General features: G+C 37.9%; 1 protein-coding gene across 1 annotated transcript in view; it reads right to left on the reverse strand.

The window, feature by feature from the left end:
• Positions 1-8807: 8807 nt before the first annotated feature.
• The window catches only part of IQCH (IQ motif containing H), a 212313-nt gene continuing 203245 nt past the window's right edge, over positions 8808-17875 (reverse strand). The window contains 4 exon segments of the mRNA XM_089907078.1: positions 8808-8835; positions 8837-8922; positions 15129-15237; positions 17774-17835. Of these exon segments, the coding sequence (XP_089763204.1) occupies positions 8808-8835; positions 8837-8922; positions 15129-15237; positions 17774-17835 (285 nt within the window).

A 17875-nucleotide genomic window follows, 5' to 3' on the forward strand; every position in this document is an offset into this window, starting at 1 on the left:
TACTGTTTTTTATGATTTTAGGGAAATTATGTAACCTCTCTGAGTTTCTGCTCTGTTTGCTTGAGTTAATTGTAAGGACCAAATGATATATGCAAATAGTTTGTGAACTATAAATTACCATGTGAATATAAGGCATTGTTAATATTATTAACTATCTTAACTTGTTGTCATTAACATGATATGTGGAAGGATGCCTCGAAATGCCCATGTGCTGGTCTAACAATAGAGGATCAGTAACATCCTTACGCCGTTATTAAAATGGCATTGGGTAAGAATTTCTGATGTGTCTTCATAATTTATTGCTAAGTGAAAAACACAGTCTGCAAAACAGTATGTCTGATATAATCCTATTTAAAAAATTATGCACACAAAGATATAATAGGAACTCAATATATATGTGATAATAGAACAAATTATATATATATATATATATAAATTGAGTGACTCTTTCTACCGATAGGTACTGTTCTAGGAGCTGGGCTGTATCTTTATACTTACAGTCCTTTGGGTGAGACAGATAATTAAAAAATAGGCAAATCTATTATGTAATATCACATATTGTTAAGTGCTTTGGAGAAAAATAGAGGAGGGTAAGGTGTTAGAGAATAAGGGAGTGCTAATTAGGAAGGGTGGTCAGGAAGGGCCCCTCTGGTCTACTGACAGTTGAGCAGAGACTGAATGCAGTGAGTGAGCCCCAGAAATTTCTGGGAGAAGAGTGTGCCAGGCAGAGGTTAGCAATGTAGAGGCCCTAGGCAGGAGTAATAGCAGATACACCCCAAATCCTTAACAGTAGTTAATCTCCAGGTGGTGAAATAATTTTTGATTTTTTAGTTTATTCCCTGTGCTTTTCTGTTTTTCAAAAGGTTTTTGTTTTGTTTTGTTTTACTTATTTGTTTTTTTGAAGAAGCTATGTGATCCTATTTTTTTTAATCATGAGTATGTGTTTTTGTAATTAGAAAAATTAAAATCCAGATATACTGAAAGACAAAGTCATCTTAAGAAAAATGCTCATAAGTACTTTTAAAAGCTTACATCATCTATAATTTTCTGTTTTCATGGTTTTAGTGCCAAGAATCTATAAGCTGGTAGTGAGAATGAAGGAAGCAAAGGGATTTCTGCCCTGGCAATGAAATTTAAAGAAGTGTTTTAGCTATAACAATTAGTGTGGACTTTATGGAGGGATATAGAATCATCCTACTTTCAGCTCCCTGTTCAGGCCTTGTTGCAGGGATGTCAGAATACTTCGGAGAAAGGCAGTGCCTGCCCACTTTTAGATGTGGCCCAGGAAACAGTGCATTTTGGGAGGTGTTTAAAAATATAGGATTAAAGCTGCCCATTTATGCAGCCTGAGGGAGGACATCTGCTACATAGCAAACTGGAATGTTACAAAATACATCTTCCATCTCTTTTTGAGTCCAGGTACAAATTAAAGTTCAGAGATAGAACTCTAGCTATTCATCCTGCACAGAAAAGCAGATATGAAAAGAAGACACGCTCTGGTTTATACAGGGACATTTAAAGCTTGTATTCACATTTCAATCCCATCTATTTGCACCACGATCTTCTAGTACAGGAGGTACTCATTATATCAGTTTAGATAAAAATGTTTTCCAAAAAAAATATTTCCATTACTTTAGGTGATTTGCAATACCTAAGAGTTCAGTGCAAGAAAGTGAAAACCCCCCAAAATGAAAGACGTGATTCCAGTCTAAAGAGCATGTTTGGCTTGCTACTATTTTGTCAAAAAAATTTCCTCCAAGAGAAAGCCATTGGCATTGCAAAGAACTATTTTAAATTATAAAATACTTCGTAACCATTTAAAATCACATCCCTTTTTTAAACTTCTTTTTAAAAATTTATTATTATTTATTTTCTTTTATTATTTTTTTGGCTGCATCTGGTCTTAGTTGCAGCATGCGGAATCTTCATTGCAGCATGTGGAATCTTTGTTGAGGCATGCGGGATCTTTCCTTGTGACCCACAGTCTCTTTGTTACGGTGCTTGGGCTTCTCTCTAGTTGTGGCACGCAGGCTTCAGAGTGTGTGGGCTCTGTAGTTTGTGGCACGTGGGCTCTCTCATTGAGGCGTGAGAGCTCAATAGTTGTGGCTTGCAGGCTTAGTTGCCCCGAGGCATGTGCGATCTTAGTTCCCCTACCAGGGATTGAATCCACGTCCCCTGCATTGGAAAGCGAATTCTTTACCACTGGACCATCAGGGAAGTCCCAAAATCACATCCCTTTTCGATGGTAGATGGGGAAACTTAAGAGGCTGAACTAAGTTGCAAAATCTTTTCATCCATTATTTTCAGTAGATGGAAGAGAAAGCTAGAAGAAAAAAATCACCTTCTTGTGTGATACATCAAATGTTGCCCTTTTAATACTTTGATGATGGTGGCATAGAATCATAGAACCTTAGAGCTAGGATTAAGCTTAAATATCAGTTCCACTTTCTTATTTTATGTGCCAGAAAACCGAGAACTAGAGAGGAGAAACTATTGTCCATTAAGGAAAGAACTGGAACTGAAACTCATTAAGACAGTTAAATCTAAAGCAGATGTTATATATATATTCCATACGCATTTAGAATAACTACAAATGCCACCTAATCACTGTCTGTCCCTCCAAACCTTTGCAGATGGCAGAAGCATTCACCCTTTTATGCATCTCTGTTTACATGAGTAGGTATCACACTAAAGTCATGGTCTGAATTGTAGAATACTAAGGGTATTAAGCTTAGAATACCCTACCATGGTGCTAGGGAACAGGCCATTACTGTCTGGTGACAGCTTTGGGAACTTGGAGCAGGAAGGTGGTTATGATATTCCCAGGCCATGTCCCTAAGTTCATTATCACTTTGGATAGCAGAACTTACAATGAAGAAATTCATATTTTGCTTTCCCAACCTCCCCAAAATTAAGTTTTTGTTTCACTTGCTCCAGTAATTAAAAACAGTTTCATTACAAGACAGAAAATACAGAAAGAAAAAAATCCCATTAAGGGATTACAGTCTTGTGTGTATGCTTGTGTGTGTGTGTGTGTGTGTGTGTGTGTGTACATATATGTACACATTTTTAAAAAGTCATAATTTGGAGTCATAGTTTTCATGCTGTTTTAAAATATGCTTCTTTAATTCATAATAATTAAATATCATTTCATTTACTTCTAATGTAACATATTCTCCTAATACATGATTTTTTAAAAACAGTTTTTTGAGGTATAATTGACATTCAAACACTGCCCTTACTTAAGGTGTACAACTTGATAAGTTTTGACATCCAAGAGGCCATTTTCACAATCAATATAGTGAAGCCCCAGAATTTCCTTCTGCCCCTTTGTAATCCTGCTCTTCCCCTTCCCTACTCTCCCACTTCCCACCCTAAGCACTGTTGATCTGCTTTTTGTCACTGTAGTTTGTATTTCCTAGAATGCTATGTAAATGGATATGTACTTTTTTTTTTTTTTTTGCGGTACGCGGGTCTCTCACTGTTGTGGCCTCTCCCGTTGCGGAGCACAGGCTCCGGACGCGCAGGCTCAGTGGCCATGGCTCACGGGCTCAGCCGCTCCGCGGCATGTGGGATCTTCCCGGACCGGGGCACGAACCTGTGTCCCCTGCATCGGTAGGCGGACTCTCAACCACTGCGCCACCAGGGAAGCCCGATACGTACTTTTTTAATCTAAATATTTTCATTCAGCATAATTATATTGATTCATCCATGTCTTTGAGTTTATCAACAGTTCACTCCTTCTCATTGCTAAGTAGTATTCCATTGTAGGATATCCCACAATTTGTTTATCCATCCACCTGTTGATGGATGTTTGGATTTTTTCCAGTTTTGGGCTGTTACAAATAAAACTGCTGTGAACATTCATGTACAAGTCTTTGTATATGCTTTCTTTTCTCTTGGGTAAATAAGTAGGAGTGGAATGGCTGGATCATATATTAAGTGTAGGAATGATTTTTTTAATGGCTGTACAGAGGTCCTTTATATAGCTATTCATAATTTTTAAGCAATACTCTATTGTTGAACATTTAGACCTTTCTGATTTTTCACTATTGTTGCAAATGATATATAATTTTTTGCTTAGGAGGGTGGCTACAGATATTCAACTTGAGAAAAAAACAAAACAACACCCAAGATAATGAGTAGAAAGGCATTGTGAAGGAAACCTAGATAAAGAGAATGTTGTTAGATAATTTTGAGCTTTTCAGTGATTGCAAAGTAAGTATTTTGTGTCCTTTTCTGGGAAGCAAAGTGGCGTGAGTCTGTAAATGAACCAAAATTTGAATTTAAATTTGAAGTTTATTTTGCTGTTTTGTTGTCAAGTTTATGGAACCATGATTTCATCATAACATTCCTTATGAGGCAACTGCAATAAACTTAGGTGTGGCCTTTTGTTTCTGGGAGCTACAATTAGCCATCTGGTATACGTTTTAACATTTTGTTAAATAAAAAAATCTTAAAATGTTGCGTTTTACTTATTTCTCTTTCTCTCCATACATACATACACTCACACATATATATAATATATATGGTGACAGATGTGGAAGTGAACCAAAATGTTTACAAGAATGGAAAAGAAATGCTTGGGGGGAAAACCACCATCATAAAACCCCCCCCAAGCCAAAAAACACTTACACATAGATGCCAAAGCTATATTTTTCCGTGCTACGTTTAGGGTCTTCTTATAACAAAACAAAAGTTGTTTTTCCCAACAGATTTTTAAACAGCAGGGACATGCTTATTATTTACTGTTTTGGTATCTTTCCCTCACTTACATAAATACCCCAGAAACTAGCAGTTTAAAACTAATAAAGCCAGGCCCCTCCATCAAGTGCAATACATTTTCACAACCATGAGTTAGACTGTTTGTTAGAGTGAAAAATAAACCTATATATGTGGTTATGAAAGGGCTTTCTTAGGAAGTGCATAATCACATTTCAAAGTTAGAACTTCCAATACTACTTAAACATTTATGCAGAGTGATTCATCTTTGAAAGACTTTCCCAACATTGGCCAATTAATCTCTACGGCTTCCCTAAGGAGCAGGTATTAACCATCTGCCATTTTTCTAGTTAGAAAATTGAGGAAGGTATGGCCATCTCAGAGAGAGGGAGGATTGGGGAGACAAGTTTCTAGCCCTTACTATTCTGTGACTCTTTGGAATGTAACTCCTAACAGAATGCATCAGTTTTCTATTCCACATTGATGAAATCGTTAATAAAACAAAGATGGAAATAGCAGCTCAGTCTGCCTCAGGCTTTTAGATACAGTCCTTACCCTCCTGAGGCACACCTTTTGGAAAGAATGGAATACAGAAAAGATGAAGAGCCACAGCACATTCATTACATCCACACTTGCAATGGATTAGACCAAACTTCTTCCAAGGAGAAAGGCAAAGTCAGATGCTTCCTCCCTCCCTGCAACCTCTACCCTCACATTATCCTGGCAACATAATTTCTAGTTTTCCAAATAAGATTTACTGTGATTAGCACATTTAAAGAGTTGAACAAATTTGCTATGCACATTAAAGCCAGAGGAACAGTAAAATAAAACTAATGAACATTTATACTTTTGGAAATATAATTAATGTATGCTTGAGAAATTCTGAAAGATAAACATTTAAATGTTAAAATACTTATCACCTTCCCCAAGGGACAGTGTTGGGAATTAATGAGATAACAAATGTAAAGTGCTTTGAGCTCTTTAGAAGAAAGGTGCCAGATGCATACAAATGATTAATTGTTAAAGCTATCAGATGATTACGAATACATTACTTAGGATAAAATACCTATTTTTATACTTGAAACATAGGATGCTTGCAATTCTTAGGATGATATAGCTGAAGTAATGCTCCCCAAACTCCTCCCAGGTTACTCTACATCCTGTTGGAAGTCCTTTCTTAACCTTACCCAGTTTCTTGACCTAATACCCATCTTTCGAGTGAAACTATGGGGCATGATTTCCCAGCTTTCAAACTCTTCTGCACGTTCCCATCATCAGCCCTCCACCAAAGTCTTACAGATCCATCACCACAGGAGAATTCCACTGATGCCACTTTCTCTTCTGATTTCTTTGATCATGCAGTTGTGATGCCTCACAATGCAGTCAGCTGCCCAAGTTTATGTTATTAGCAGGAAGCATGTGTAAGTTAAACCGTCCTTCTGTACTTTAAGCAACACAGTAGAATTTGTTATAAAAAAGTAAGTCCCTTGCCTGATCTGGGACAAGTGACACTGAACTGTCTACTTTATACAATATGCTAGAATTTGTGTTAAACTAGTTTAAATCCCAAGTAGACACTGAACTGTCTACTTTATACAATATGCTAGAATTTGTGTTAAACTAGTTTAAATCCCGAATTTCATTTAGCTTGAGACATGGGGTGAGATACCCTCACTAAATCTCAGTTTTCTTGTATGTAAAGTGAGGACAGTAGTAGTATTTTCCCACATGGTGTTGTTGGAAAGATGCAATTTAAAAAATGTATATAAAGCTTCTAGTACAGTACACACCTAGCCAGTAATAAGTGTTCAATAAAAGGTAAATGTAAGTAGGTAGTGGAAGGTAGTTAAGTAGAAAGCACAATTTGCCACTGAATATCATTTATTTGCTTTCTTTAAAATCAATATAAAATAGGTAATATGTAAAGGAAGATAATTATCATCATCCAATAATGTGCTCCTAAATGGTTAGTAGAGTTTGCTTCTCAAACCATCACAAACATTCAATATTAAACCATGGGTCATTTCTCATACAAAGATAGCTCTACTGTTAAACGTATGCTTCTCCCCAAAACTTCCCGGAAAAATGGCACATCATTTTCAAAAATCCTCTTATCAACAAAGCTTTCAGTTTCCCATTTAGAATAGTAAAAGCTCAGTAACTTATATTGATTAATTTATGTTTAGGATACATTGTACACATATACATGATTTGTTTTTCAAACTTACCTTAGTTTACCAATAGCACAGTATCTTTGCTATTCATATGTGCTAAAAGATAATGGACTATGCTTCTTTTCAAATGTTCTGTAATTAAAACATTTCACTAATTTAATCTGGTCCTCTGGCTTCTTTCACTTAATTACTTGAAATGATTGTTTTATTATACCAATTTTTCTCCTTTGATTTTGAAGCCATAGGTTTTTAGGTAGAGAACCTGACTCCCAGTCACTTTCCAGTGAGACCTGAATCTGAATATAAGGCCTGAATTTGGAAACAGGCACTCTGTGGTGTATGTTAATGATAGAGGCAAAGAAGGAAAGTGCATTGTTTGAGAAAGCAATCATGTGGGTTAAAAAAAAAAAGTACCAGAGAGTGAACTCATTTTACTATTGCCAGCAGCTTGGGGCTCAAGAGTGCTAATCAAAATTCACATATAAAAACTTCCTTGATAGATTTAACAGTTTTGTACTATTAAGACGGGGATCTCACCATGTGAAAGATCCACTGCTGTGCTGAACAAAACAGACAGTTTTCTTTTAAAGTCCAGAGCAGATGAGAGCCATAAGGAGACAGAGGGTTTCATTTACTCTCAGGACACCATTGTGCCAGTGAACTAATGAGTCTCTTGGACCTTATGTTGCTCTGGCTTCAATTGAGGCGAGACTCTAATGGGCATGTAGTACTTCCTATCCGTCAAGTGTCTGGACAATGGGCCCCTCATATGGATTAGAGCGATCTGGCAAGAAAAAGAGGTCATCGTTTTACCTAGCACAGGCAGGAAACCTGGCTAATTAATGTATTTCCAACTATAGCAAAACAAAAGCTGACACATACACAGACTAATGTTAATTTTATTGCAGAAACTCAGCCTATGGCTGAGGCATAGTTAACACATTATTGGAATTCCTAAGGTTATAAATACCCCTCTTTTCCCCAACACACTCGAATATTTTTAAAGATATAAAGGTCATTCTTTAAAGCATCCCTGTGATTTTGGTGTTGTGACTTGCATATTTCCCCCTTCAGTAAAGCTGGATGATGTAGAAATACTTTGAACAATTACAAATGCTGAGTGTCAACAGTGCATAATTTTAATAATTTGCCCTTTAAAAGGTACTGTTGAATTATGCTTGTAAAACTCCTACTACTGTATTAAATGGAGAACTAGAGAATGTTTATTCAAGCTAGAGGGCTGAGTTTATTCAAGCTAAAGGGCTGAGTTACACTGTATCTTAAACTAAGAGCAGATACTGCCACCTAGATACATTCTGTTGCTTTATTTAACTAGATGTTGGCTTACCTTACTTTTTGAAAAATGGCAACAACAGACAATAGTGGCTTGATACAATAAAAATACAATGAATGATAAAGGGTCACTTTAAAAATCCATATAAATGTAATTTTCTTGGGAAAAAAAGACATTTGCGTTTTGCCAAATAGTGATGATTAAACCTTTATTCAATTTTTTAAATGCAGAAGACAAATTACTATCAGAAACAGGAGGAGAAAACTTTATAAAACATTTATAATCCTGAAGTTTAAAAAGAGGTAGATGCAGAAGTGATGTTAGTAAGACTTGTAACTTTCCTGATAGATTATTTCTTCCTGAGTTTGGGAAGAGGAAGAGATTGTTTAATGCTCTGAAATGATAACACAAACAGGTTTTGGTTTAATAAGTAAAATAAGATCACTTAATAAACAATTTTTTTAAAAGAGCATTACATTACAATCCGTTCTGATTCACCTCCTAGCAAACAAAGCAAACTAACTTTCCCTTCCTTTTATTCCTAATAGCAAAATGAACGTTGCCCCTTTTTTGGCTCTAGATTGGAATCCAAAATCATTAATGTATTCCAGGACCATTCATTTATCAGGTTCAGAGAGGTTTTTTATCATCTTTGGACTCTAGATTTTCTTCAAATCTCAATTTGTTTTCCTCTGTTACTCCTAGAATGGCTTCAATGTCATCAATGGCGGTCTGTAAATGAGCAGTAAAAATAATACTTGTTACTTAAAGACCTCTTTCAAGTCTTCCACCCAGCCCCTCAAACATTAGCTCCTTTTTGGAGTTCAGTGTGGTTTAGACCAGTTCTGCTTAAAGTGTTTTCCACTAACCAACACCCTTCTACAGATTGTTGATTATCAGTCTTAATGAAAGGGTAAAAAAAATTGAGGCTAAGAACTTGGAAACCTTTATAGAAATTTTTATGTCTATTAAATCTAATAATGAAAAAATGGCCTTCTATTTTATGTCTTCAATTTTTTCATTTCATTTTTCTAGTAATTCATTTGTTGTTGTATTTTACAAAAGTATCGATGCATGATAAGTCAGAAAAAACAAAACAAACAGGTCCTTCACTGCAGATAATTTGAGATGCGCTGGTCTAGTCACTCTAGAATGAGGGCTAGTTGGCTGATGGGAGCATTTATTTCCATTGGTTTTTGGGAGAAAAATTGGCACCTTTCCATTTTATTCTAGTTACTTATTTTTTATTGAGGTAGAATTCACATACCATAAAAGTTACCCTTTTAAAGTATAGAATTCAGTGGTTTTTAGTATATTCATAAGCAGCCATCACTACTATGTTGTTCCAGAACATTTTCATCACCCCAAGTAGAAACTCTATACCCATTAGCTGCCACTCCCCATTTTCCACCTCTCCTAGCTCCTGGCAACCTCTAATCTATTTTCTGTCTCTAAGGATTTGCCTACTCTGGACATTTCATGTAAATGGAATCATACAATCTGTGGCCTTTGTGTTTTAGCATAATGTTTTCAAGGTTCATCCATGTTGTAGCATGGATCAGAACTTAATTTCCTTTTTATGGCTGAATAATATTTTCATTGTATCTATTATCTATTTTTACTTTGGTTGCTTGCACTTTAGGTATTATATCTAAGAAACCATTGCTAACCGCAAGGTCATGAAGATTTATACCTATGTATTCCAGTGTATGAAATATTATTCATTTAATATAATGGAATTCACCCATTTATTAGTTGATGGGAATTTGGGTTGTTTCTACTTTTTGGCTATTATAAGTAATGCTTCTATGGACATTAATATACAAGTTTTTATATGAACATATATTTTCAATACTCTTGGGTATATAACTAGGTGTGGAATTGCTGAGTCTTTTTTTTTTTTGATGGCGCTGCATGGTGGCTTGTGGGATCTTAGTTCCCCAACCAGGGATTGAACCAGGGCCCTCGGCAGTGAAAGCATGGAGTCCTAACCACTGGACCACCAGGGAATTCCCTGTGTGGTCATTTTATGTTTAACTTAAAAAATTTTTATTTTATTTTATTTATTTATTTTCCTTATGTTTTTTGGCTGCATCGGGTCTTAGTTGTGGCACACAGGATCTTTGTTGAGGCATGCAGGATCTTTTCGTTAAGGCGCGTGGTCTGCTCGGGTTTCTCTCTAGTTGTGGTGTGCGGGCTTCTCTCTAGTTGTGGCGTGTGGGCTCTGTAGTTTGCGGCACATGGCCTCTCTCATTGAGGCACGAGAGCTCAATAGTTGTGGCACGTGGGCTTAGTTGCCCCACGGGCATGTGGGATCTTATTCCCTGACCAGGGATCGAACCCACATACCCTGTATTGGAAGATGGATTCTTTACCATTGGACCACCAGGGAAATCCCTATTGTTTAACTTTTTGAGGAAATATGAAATTATACATGGCTGTGACACCATTTTACATTCCTGTCAGCAATATATGAGGGTTCCAGTTTCACCATATCCTTGTCAAGCTTGTTATTGTCTGTCTTTTTGATTCTAGCCATCTTAAGTCTGAAATGGTATCTTGCTGTTTTGACTTGCATTTCCCTAATAACTAATGATGTTGAGCATTTCTTCATGTGAGTATTGTGTATTTGCATATCTTCTTTGAAAACTGTATGTTCAAGTCCTTTGTTCACTTTTTAATTGGGTTATTTGTCTTTCTGTTGTTGAATTGTAAGTGTACGTTATGTACCGTGGACACTAGAGACTTATCAGATTTATGATTTGCAAATGTTTTCTCCCATTCTGTAAGTTGTCTTTTCACTTTCTTGAGTGTCCTTTGGTTCACACAGAAGTATTCAATTTTGATGGAATCCAACTTACTATTTTTACATTGGTTGATGGCACTTAACGTATATCTAAGAAACCATTGCTAACCACAAGGTTATGAAGATTTATGCCTGTTTTCTTCTAAGAGTTTAATAGTTTTAGCTCTTACATTTAAGCCTTTGATCCAGTTTTACTTAATTTTTGTATATGCTGTGGAGTAGAGAGGTACAACTTCATTCATTTGTATGTGGGTATCCATTTGTCCCAGCACCATTTGTCAAAAAGTCTTTTCTTTTCTCATTGAATGGGCTTGGCACTTGTTGAAAATCAATTGACTGTAAAAGTGAAGTTTTGTTTCCGGACTCTCAATTCTATTCCATTGATCTATATAATCTATGTAGATATCCTTATGACAGTACCACACAGTCTTTTTTTTTTTTGCGGTACGCAGGCCTCTCACTGTTGTGGCCTCTCCCGTTGCGCAGCAACAGGCTCCGGACGCGCAGGCTCAGTGGCCATGGCTCACGGGCCCAGCCGCTCCGCGGCATGTGGGATCTTCCCGGACCGGGGCACGAACCCGTGTCCCCTGCATCGGCAGGCAGACTCTCAACCAAGGGCGCCACCAGGAATGCCCCACACAGTCTTTTTTTTTAAATTAATTTTTATTTTTTTGGCTGCGTTGGGTCTTCATTGCTGCACATGGGCTTTTCTGTAGTTGCGGTGAGTGGGGGCTTCTCTTGTTGTGGAGCACAGGCTTTAGGCACGCGGGCTTCAGCAGTTGTAGCACACGGGCTCAATAGTTGTGGCTTGCAGGCTCTAGAGCACAGGCTCAGTAGTTGTGGCACATGGGCTTAGTTGCTCCGCAGCATGTGGGATCTTCCCGGGCAAGGGATTGAACCCGTGTCCCCTGCATTGGCAGGCAGATTCTTAACCACTGCACCACCAGGGAAGTCCCCATACAGTCTTGATTACTGTAGCTTTGTAGTAAGTTTTAAAAATTGAGAGGCCCTCTAACTTTGTTCTTCTTTTTCAAAATTATTTTGACTTTTCTGGATCTCTCGGATTTCCACATGAATTCTAGGATTATCTTGTCAATTTCTGCAATAAAGCCAGCTGCGATTTTGATAGGAATTGCAATAAATTTGTGGATCAATTTGGAGAGAACTATCATTTTAGCAATGCTAAGTCTTATATTCCATAAACCATAGAATGTCTTTCCACTTATTTAGGTCTCCTTTTTTTATGCTGTTTTGTAGTTTTCAGTGGACAGGTCTTGTACTTCTGCTAAACTTATTTCTAAGTATTTTTTCTTGATTTTTAAAAAAATTGATTTAAAATTATTTTTGGATTGTTCATTGCTAATGTATAGAGATACAACTGATTTTTGTATATTGATGCTGGTTCTTACAACCTTGCTGAATTTGTTTATTAGCTCTAATAGATTGTTTCTGGGTTCTTTAGGATTTCTATATATAAGATCATGTCATCTGTGAATAGAGATAATTTTATTTCTTTCCAGTCTGGGCGCCTTTTATTTCTTTTTCTTGCCTAACTGCCCTAGCTAGAACCTCCAGTACAATAATGAATAGAAATGGTGAGAGCAAACATCCTTGTCTTGCTCCTGATCTTAGGGGGAAAGTTTTCAGTCTTGCACCATTAACTATGATGTTAGCTGTGGGTTTTTCCTAGATGCCCTTATCAGGTTGAGGAAGTTACCTTTATTCCTAGTTTGTTTGAGTGTTTTTATCCAGAAAGGGTGTTAGATTTTGTTAAATGCTTTTTCTGCATCACCTTCCATTTTTTATTTGGCCTTTACTTTGCTGGTAAATCCTTGTCTGCAAACTGAAAATTCTTATTCGACTGTCGTTAGGAGAGTAGACAGAAAATACTACCCAAATGAATCTAGTCCACTTTTCACGTTTTTAAAAAAATTATTCCTGTTTTGTTGAGATTTAAAGTTTTTACCTTTAGACCTTCTAACAAGAGTAAAAAATGTCAAGATAGCAATTTTATTTATATGACATGAGAAGGCCAGAAACCATGAGATATTTAAAAGCTACTTAAGAACATCTGACTTTTGATGATTTTTAAAGTCAGACAAAGCGCAGAGAAAATAGTCTTTATTTATTTTGTGGTACGCGGGCCTTTCACTGTTGTGGCCTCTCCCGTTGCGGAGCACAGGCTCTGGACGTGCAGGCCCAGCGGCCATGGCTCACGGGCCCAGCTGCTCCGCGGCATGTGGGATCTTCCCGGACTGGGGCACGAACCCGTGTCCCCTGCATCGGCAGGCGGACTCTAAACCACTGTGCCACCAGGGAAGCCCAAAATAGCCTTTATTTTGTCAACAGTAGCTGGCTCTGCCAACCTCAAGTCCAAGCTCAGAGTCTACTAAGTATGCATAGTTAAGGGGATAAACCATCTGCTTTAGTCTGCCCAGGCTGCTATAACAAAATATCGTAGACAGAGTGGCTTAAACAACAAAAAATTATATCTCACATTCCTGGAGGCTGGGAAGTTCGAGGTCAAGGCTAGCTGATTCAGTTCCTGGTGAGAGCTGTCTTCCTGGCTTGTGGACAGCCATCTTTTTGCTGTATCCTCATAGGGTCGGGAGAGAGAGACAGAGAGAGGGGGACAGAGAGAGAGAGAAACAGAGAGAGAGACAGAGACAGAGAGAACGAGCGCAAGCTCTCTGGTCTCTTTTGAGGGCATTAATCCCATCATGAGGATTCTACCATTATGACCTCATTTAGACATAATAACTTCCCAGTGTCCCCATCTTCATATATCATCACATTGGGGATGAAGGGTTCAACACGTGAACTTTTGGGAGGACACAATTCAGTCCACAGCACCATCTGATTCTGACTATTAGCTGTATTTGGACAGATAACTGATCACGTGCATATAGGCTCAGAATTTTGCACATCACAGTAACAGATGAAATGATGCTAGCTGGCAGGAACTTAGAATATAAACGATGAGCATAGATCCTTTAGGACCAGTGAAAGTTGATGCAACACATAAAATCACATTGAAGAGCAAAGCATTATTATCATTATTACTGTTACTAGAGGAACCAGGCCCTAGCTCAAGGAAAAAACGTATTCAAAATTTTTATTTTTATCAAGCTTTTGTCGGGCTTTCCATTTAAGAGAAAAATCACATATGGTTTTTTCTTTCTTTCTTCCTTCCTTCCTTTCTTCCTTCCTTCCCTGCTTCTTTCCTTCTTTTTTTTTTTTTTTGGGCCACTCGGGATAGATCCCCAGCCAGGGATCAAACCCCGATCAGGGATCAAACCCTCGCCGCCGGCAGTGGAAGCGCGGGGTCATAACCACTGGACCACCAGGGAAGTCCCCGCATGTGGTTTCTGATGAGTCCCTTGACTTACTTGATCCATTCAGACACGATGAAGGCTCAGCGGGGGAACCAGATGCAGACTCTGGTGAGCAACACCAAGTGTTCACCTCTGTTCAGCTGGTATTTTTAAAACTTGCGGTGTAGATCTTGCTCCTGTTTTCTAGAGTTTGGAGACTTCTGGTCAATTACACATGACTGGATTTCCTGAACCAACATCTTTAAGGGACGTTTGGAAGCTTCAAAAGGTTAGCAATGAGAAACACCTGTCCCACTTTGGCGAAATGGGGTGGAGCAGATGGCTTACATATATGGTGAGGTTTTCCTCTTCTCTCTACACACATTGTCCTTCCTGGCGTCTCAGAACTTCTCTGGCTCTAGAAATTTGGGCTTCCCAGGAATCCTTAGCCAGACATTGTATTATCTGAAATATAGGTAGATCATATTCAGGATTTTTGGTTGTGACAGTCTCTGTTTTGGCTCCACTGTGACACTTCACCTTCAACATCAAAAAGCCTTGTTGTCTTGTAAGCTTACATTTGGAAATTGCAGTAAGTTAAAACAAGTCTACTATATTTCAAAGAAAAAGTTTCAAACTATTAAATTTAACTAATGTGTTCAGTGGGAACCTTACAATATTGACCCTGCAGGTTGTAAAATATGTACTGCTTACAATGAAAAAAAAAAATGGTTTAGCACTTGTTTACAATGCAGCATGAGGTATTTTCAGCCCTTGTATAGAAATTAACCAGGATCGTTAGTTAATTAACACCTCACCTTAAAATTGGTCTCGCCTTGCATATTAGGTGCTGATATTTCTTGATGGATGATGAAGAGATTGCGGGCAAAGGTCACCAGGACCCCCTGGAGATCCTCACCGATTGTTCTGTTAATGATATCCAAACAAATGAGTTTACCAACGATTCCCCTCACATGCTTAAAAACAATCACCCTCTCATTTGTGCCTGTCTGGTGATGGAATTTAATGAGTATTTTCAATCTCACAAGGTGGGAATCTTCAGGGAGATATGAAAGATGAGGCTGCATTTTAGCTTGTCAACAAAAAGGATTTGTGTAATAAATATTTTTTATTAATCAACTTAGCAGAATGTAGGAATAGGTTCAGTCATTCCTAGCAAAAGGCTACCACTGAGCTAGGACACTAGTATTAGCTCATTTTAAAAACTGTTAGTTTAAGAGAATTGTTGCTGAGTAAAATTCATGCCTAACAATTTACTTGCCTTCAGAGACATGTGCACCTCAGTATTCTGGAGACTTTCATCTAGAGTTTGTTTTCTATTTCATTTATACAAGTGATTCCTGCTACTTATGAGTGCACCCCATTTATGTGCAGAGGAGAATGTGCCCCATTCACGAACAGCTGTCTTTATAAAGCTGAACATACATTTAAAGAAGATTTCAGAGACAACTTGCAAACCATCCTGTAGAATTAAACTATGGTCAGTGAACATTCCCAAACAACTAGATCATTGCTAAGTTTTAACTTGGAAACAAAACTGCAGGGTATTTTTCTAGCTATTTTTCAAACTTCTTTAAAAATCGAAGTTAAAAACAGATTAAATGAATGGATTAGTTTTTTAAAATCATTCTATCCTGAGGTGGTGAACCTAAAGAGCAAGCTGCCTCTTAAGGCAGCTGCAAAGAACTTTGGGATTACTTCTTTTCTTAGTTGTTAACTGTAAAATAAGTCACCTTAGAGTCTAAGGCTTAGACACTTGTGGAATGGCTTCCTTCCAGCCTGATTGGGCTTTCCCTTGGGTCAGGGTGGGAGTAGATAGCTTCCCAGGCTCCAAGACAGAAGACCAGAGCTCTATGTCCTGCCACTGACTATGTAACTTTGGGGAAGTTACTTAAGCTCTCTGGGTCTTCATTCCTTTTTCTATGAAATGAAGAAATTGGACTAGATAAGTACTTCCAAACTTTTAAAAGTTAGATTCCCCAAATCCAAAGACCACCTACCCCTACCCCTTATAGCTACTGAACATTAGTGTCTCTTCTTTTAATAGGAAAAACAATAGCCAAAGGCAACTTCAGAGTCATTAATTTTTAACAGTGATTTGTATTTTATTGCCACAGGGTCAGTATGTATTAGACCCTGGGTGCTTCTCCAAACAAATTCCTGGGCCCCATCCAGATCAACGAAATCAGAATCTTTGATTGTGCAGTTTCACCAAGTATAGTTTCACCAAGTCCCCCAAGGTGATGCTTACATATACTAAAGATTGAGACCCATACTTAAAAAAAATTGTGTGTGTGTGTGTGTATATGTGTGTGTGTGTGATGCTGGGTCCACACATGGATTCAAGCCCCTCGCGCCACCCCTCCTCAGCCTCCTCAGGTCCATGGTTCCCAGGCTGGGAATCAAGAAACTAGATGGACTCTTAAGTCCTGTTCCCGATTAATAATTCATTTCTAGAGTTTCCTTCACTTTTCCCTTGAAATTTCTACTCACATGCCACTATTTCCAGAAATATGCCGGTACAAATGGAGTCAGTATGACGTTATCCCAGTGAAGCCAAACCACACAATTCTGGTCTGTAGGGTCATCCCCTCTTGGAGCCCTCACCTGATGTGACCAGACTGCAATAAAGCCAAACAAAGCCTAGCCAACTCATGAATAGCCTCGCCTTGATCCTCCAGAGAAAACCGAGCAACACAAAGAAAAGTTTATAGTTGCTCATCTTTTCTTCTTCAATATTCTGTAGATATTAAAAGGAAGAAAAAAATAAGATAGAAACAGTTTCCCAATAAGTCAGGATGACTTAAAGGTACCAAATAACCATATTCCAAGATATGAATAAGACACAATTCAAGGTTGTGGCTCTAAAGTTCTGAGTCCTAGATGAGGAGACAACTTTGCTTGTTCTCCAGAATAACCTGGAGAGAAATCTGCAGGAAACAGGGAAGCATAGAGAAGCCTCCTGAGTGGTGCAATAGGACGCTTCTCAGCATAAATGTATCTTGAGGAGACTGCATCAGGGCCAGAACTGGATCTGAAGAGGGACGACAGACCCTGCCTTTTTGGGGAGCATCTTGCCAAGTCACCAGAGCATTTTTCTAAGCATGCCAGAATGAAAACTGCCCTTCTGCAGTCAGTACATCTGGGCTGGTTCCTCATCAGTCAGATTTGCTGTGCCTTGTAGGTGTATGTGTTTGAGTGTAATATGTTGTTAAAACTAGCCCCTTACCCATCAATTTTGGATAATTAATCAATTATACTTATGAACTCCTGCTGACACTTCTAAAGTCAATTTATGAAATACTTAAAGATCTAAATAAAACAAGATAGACTACCAATAAATCAGCATGCTGATTAAAATGCATGAGAAGCATCATTCTTGTTGGTTGTTATAGTCTATTTTCTTAGCTTATTACATCTCATAGACACACTTCATACTCACAACATTCCCAACTTGTCTCTCTTCAGATGTTCATATAATATAAAGATAGTTCCTTGTCTGTCCTATAAAATTTGAATGGGAAGAAAAGAAATAGCATATTAT

The sequence above is a fragment of the Delphinapterus leucas genome, chromosome 2, assembly GCF_059928025.1.
Source record: "Delphinapterus leucas isolate spDelLeu-1000000601 "Yukka" chromosome 2, BTC_Dleu_Yukka2, whole genome shotgun sequence".
NCBI classification, from domain to species: domain Eukaryota; kingdom Metazoa; phylum Chordata; class Mammalia; order Artiodactyla; family Monodontidae; genus Delphinapterus; species Delphinapterus leucas.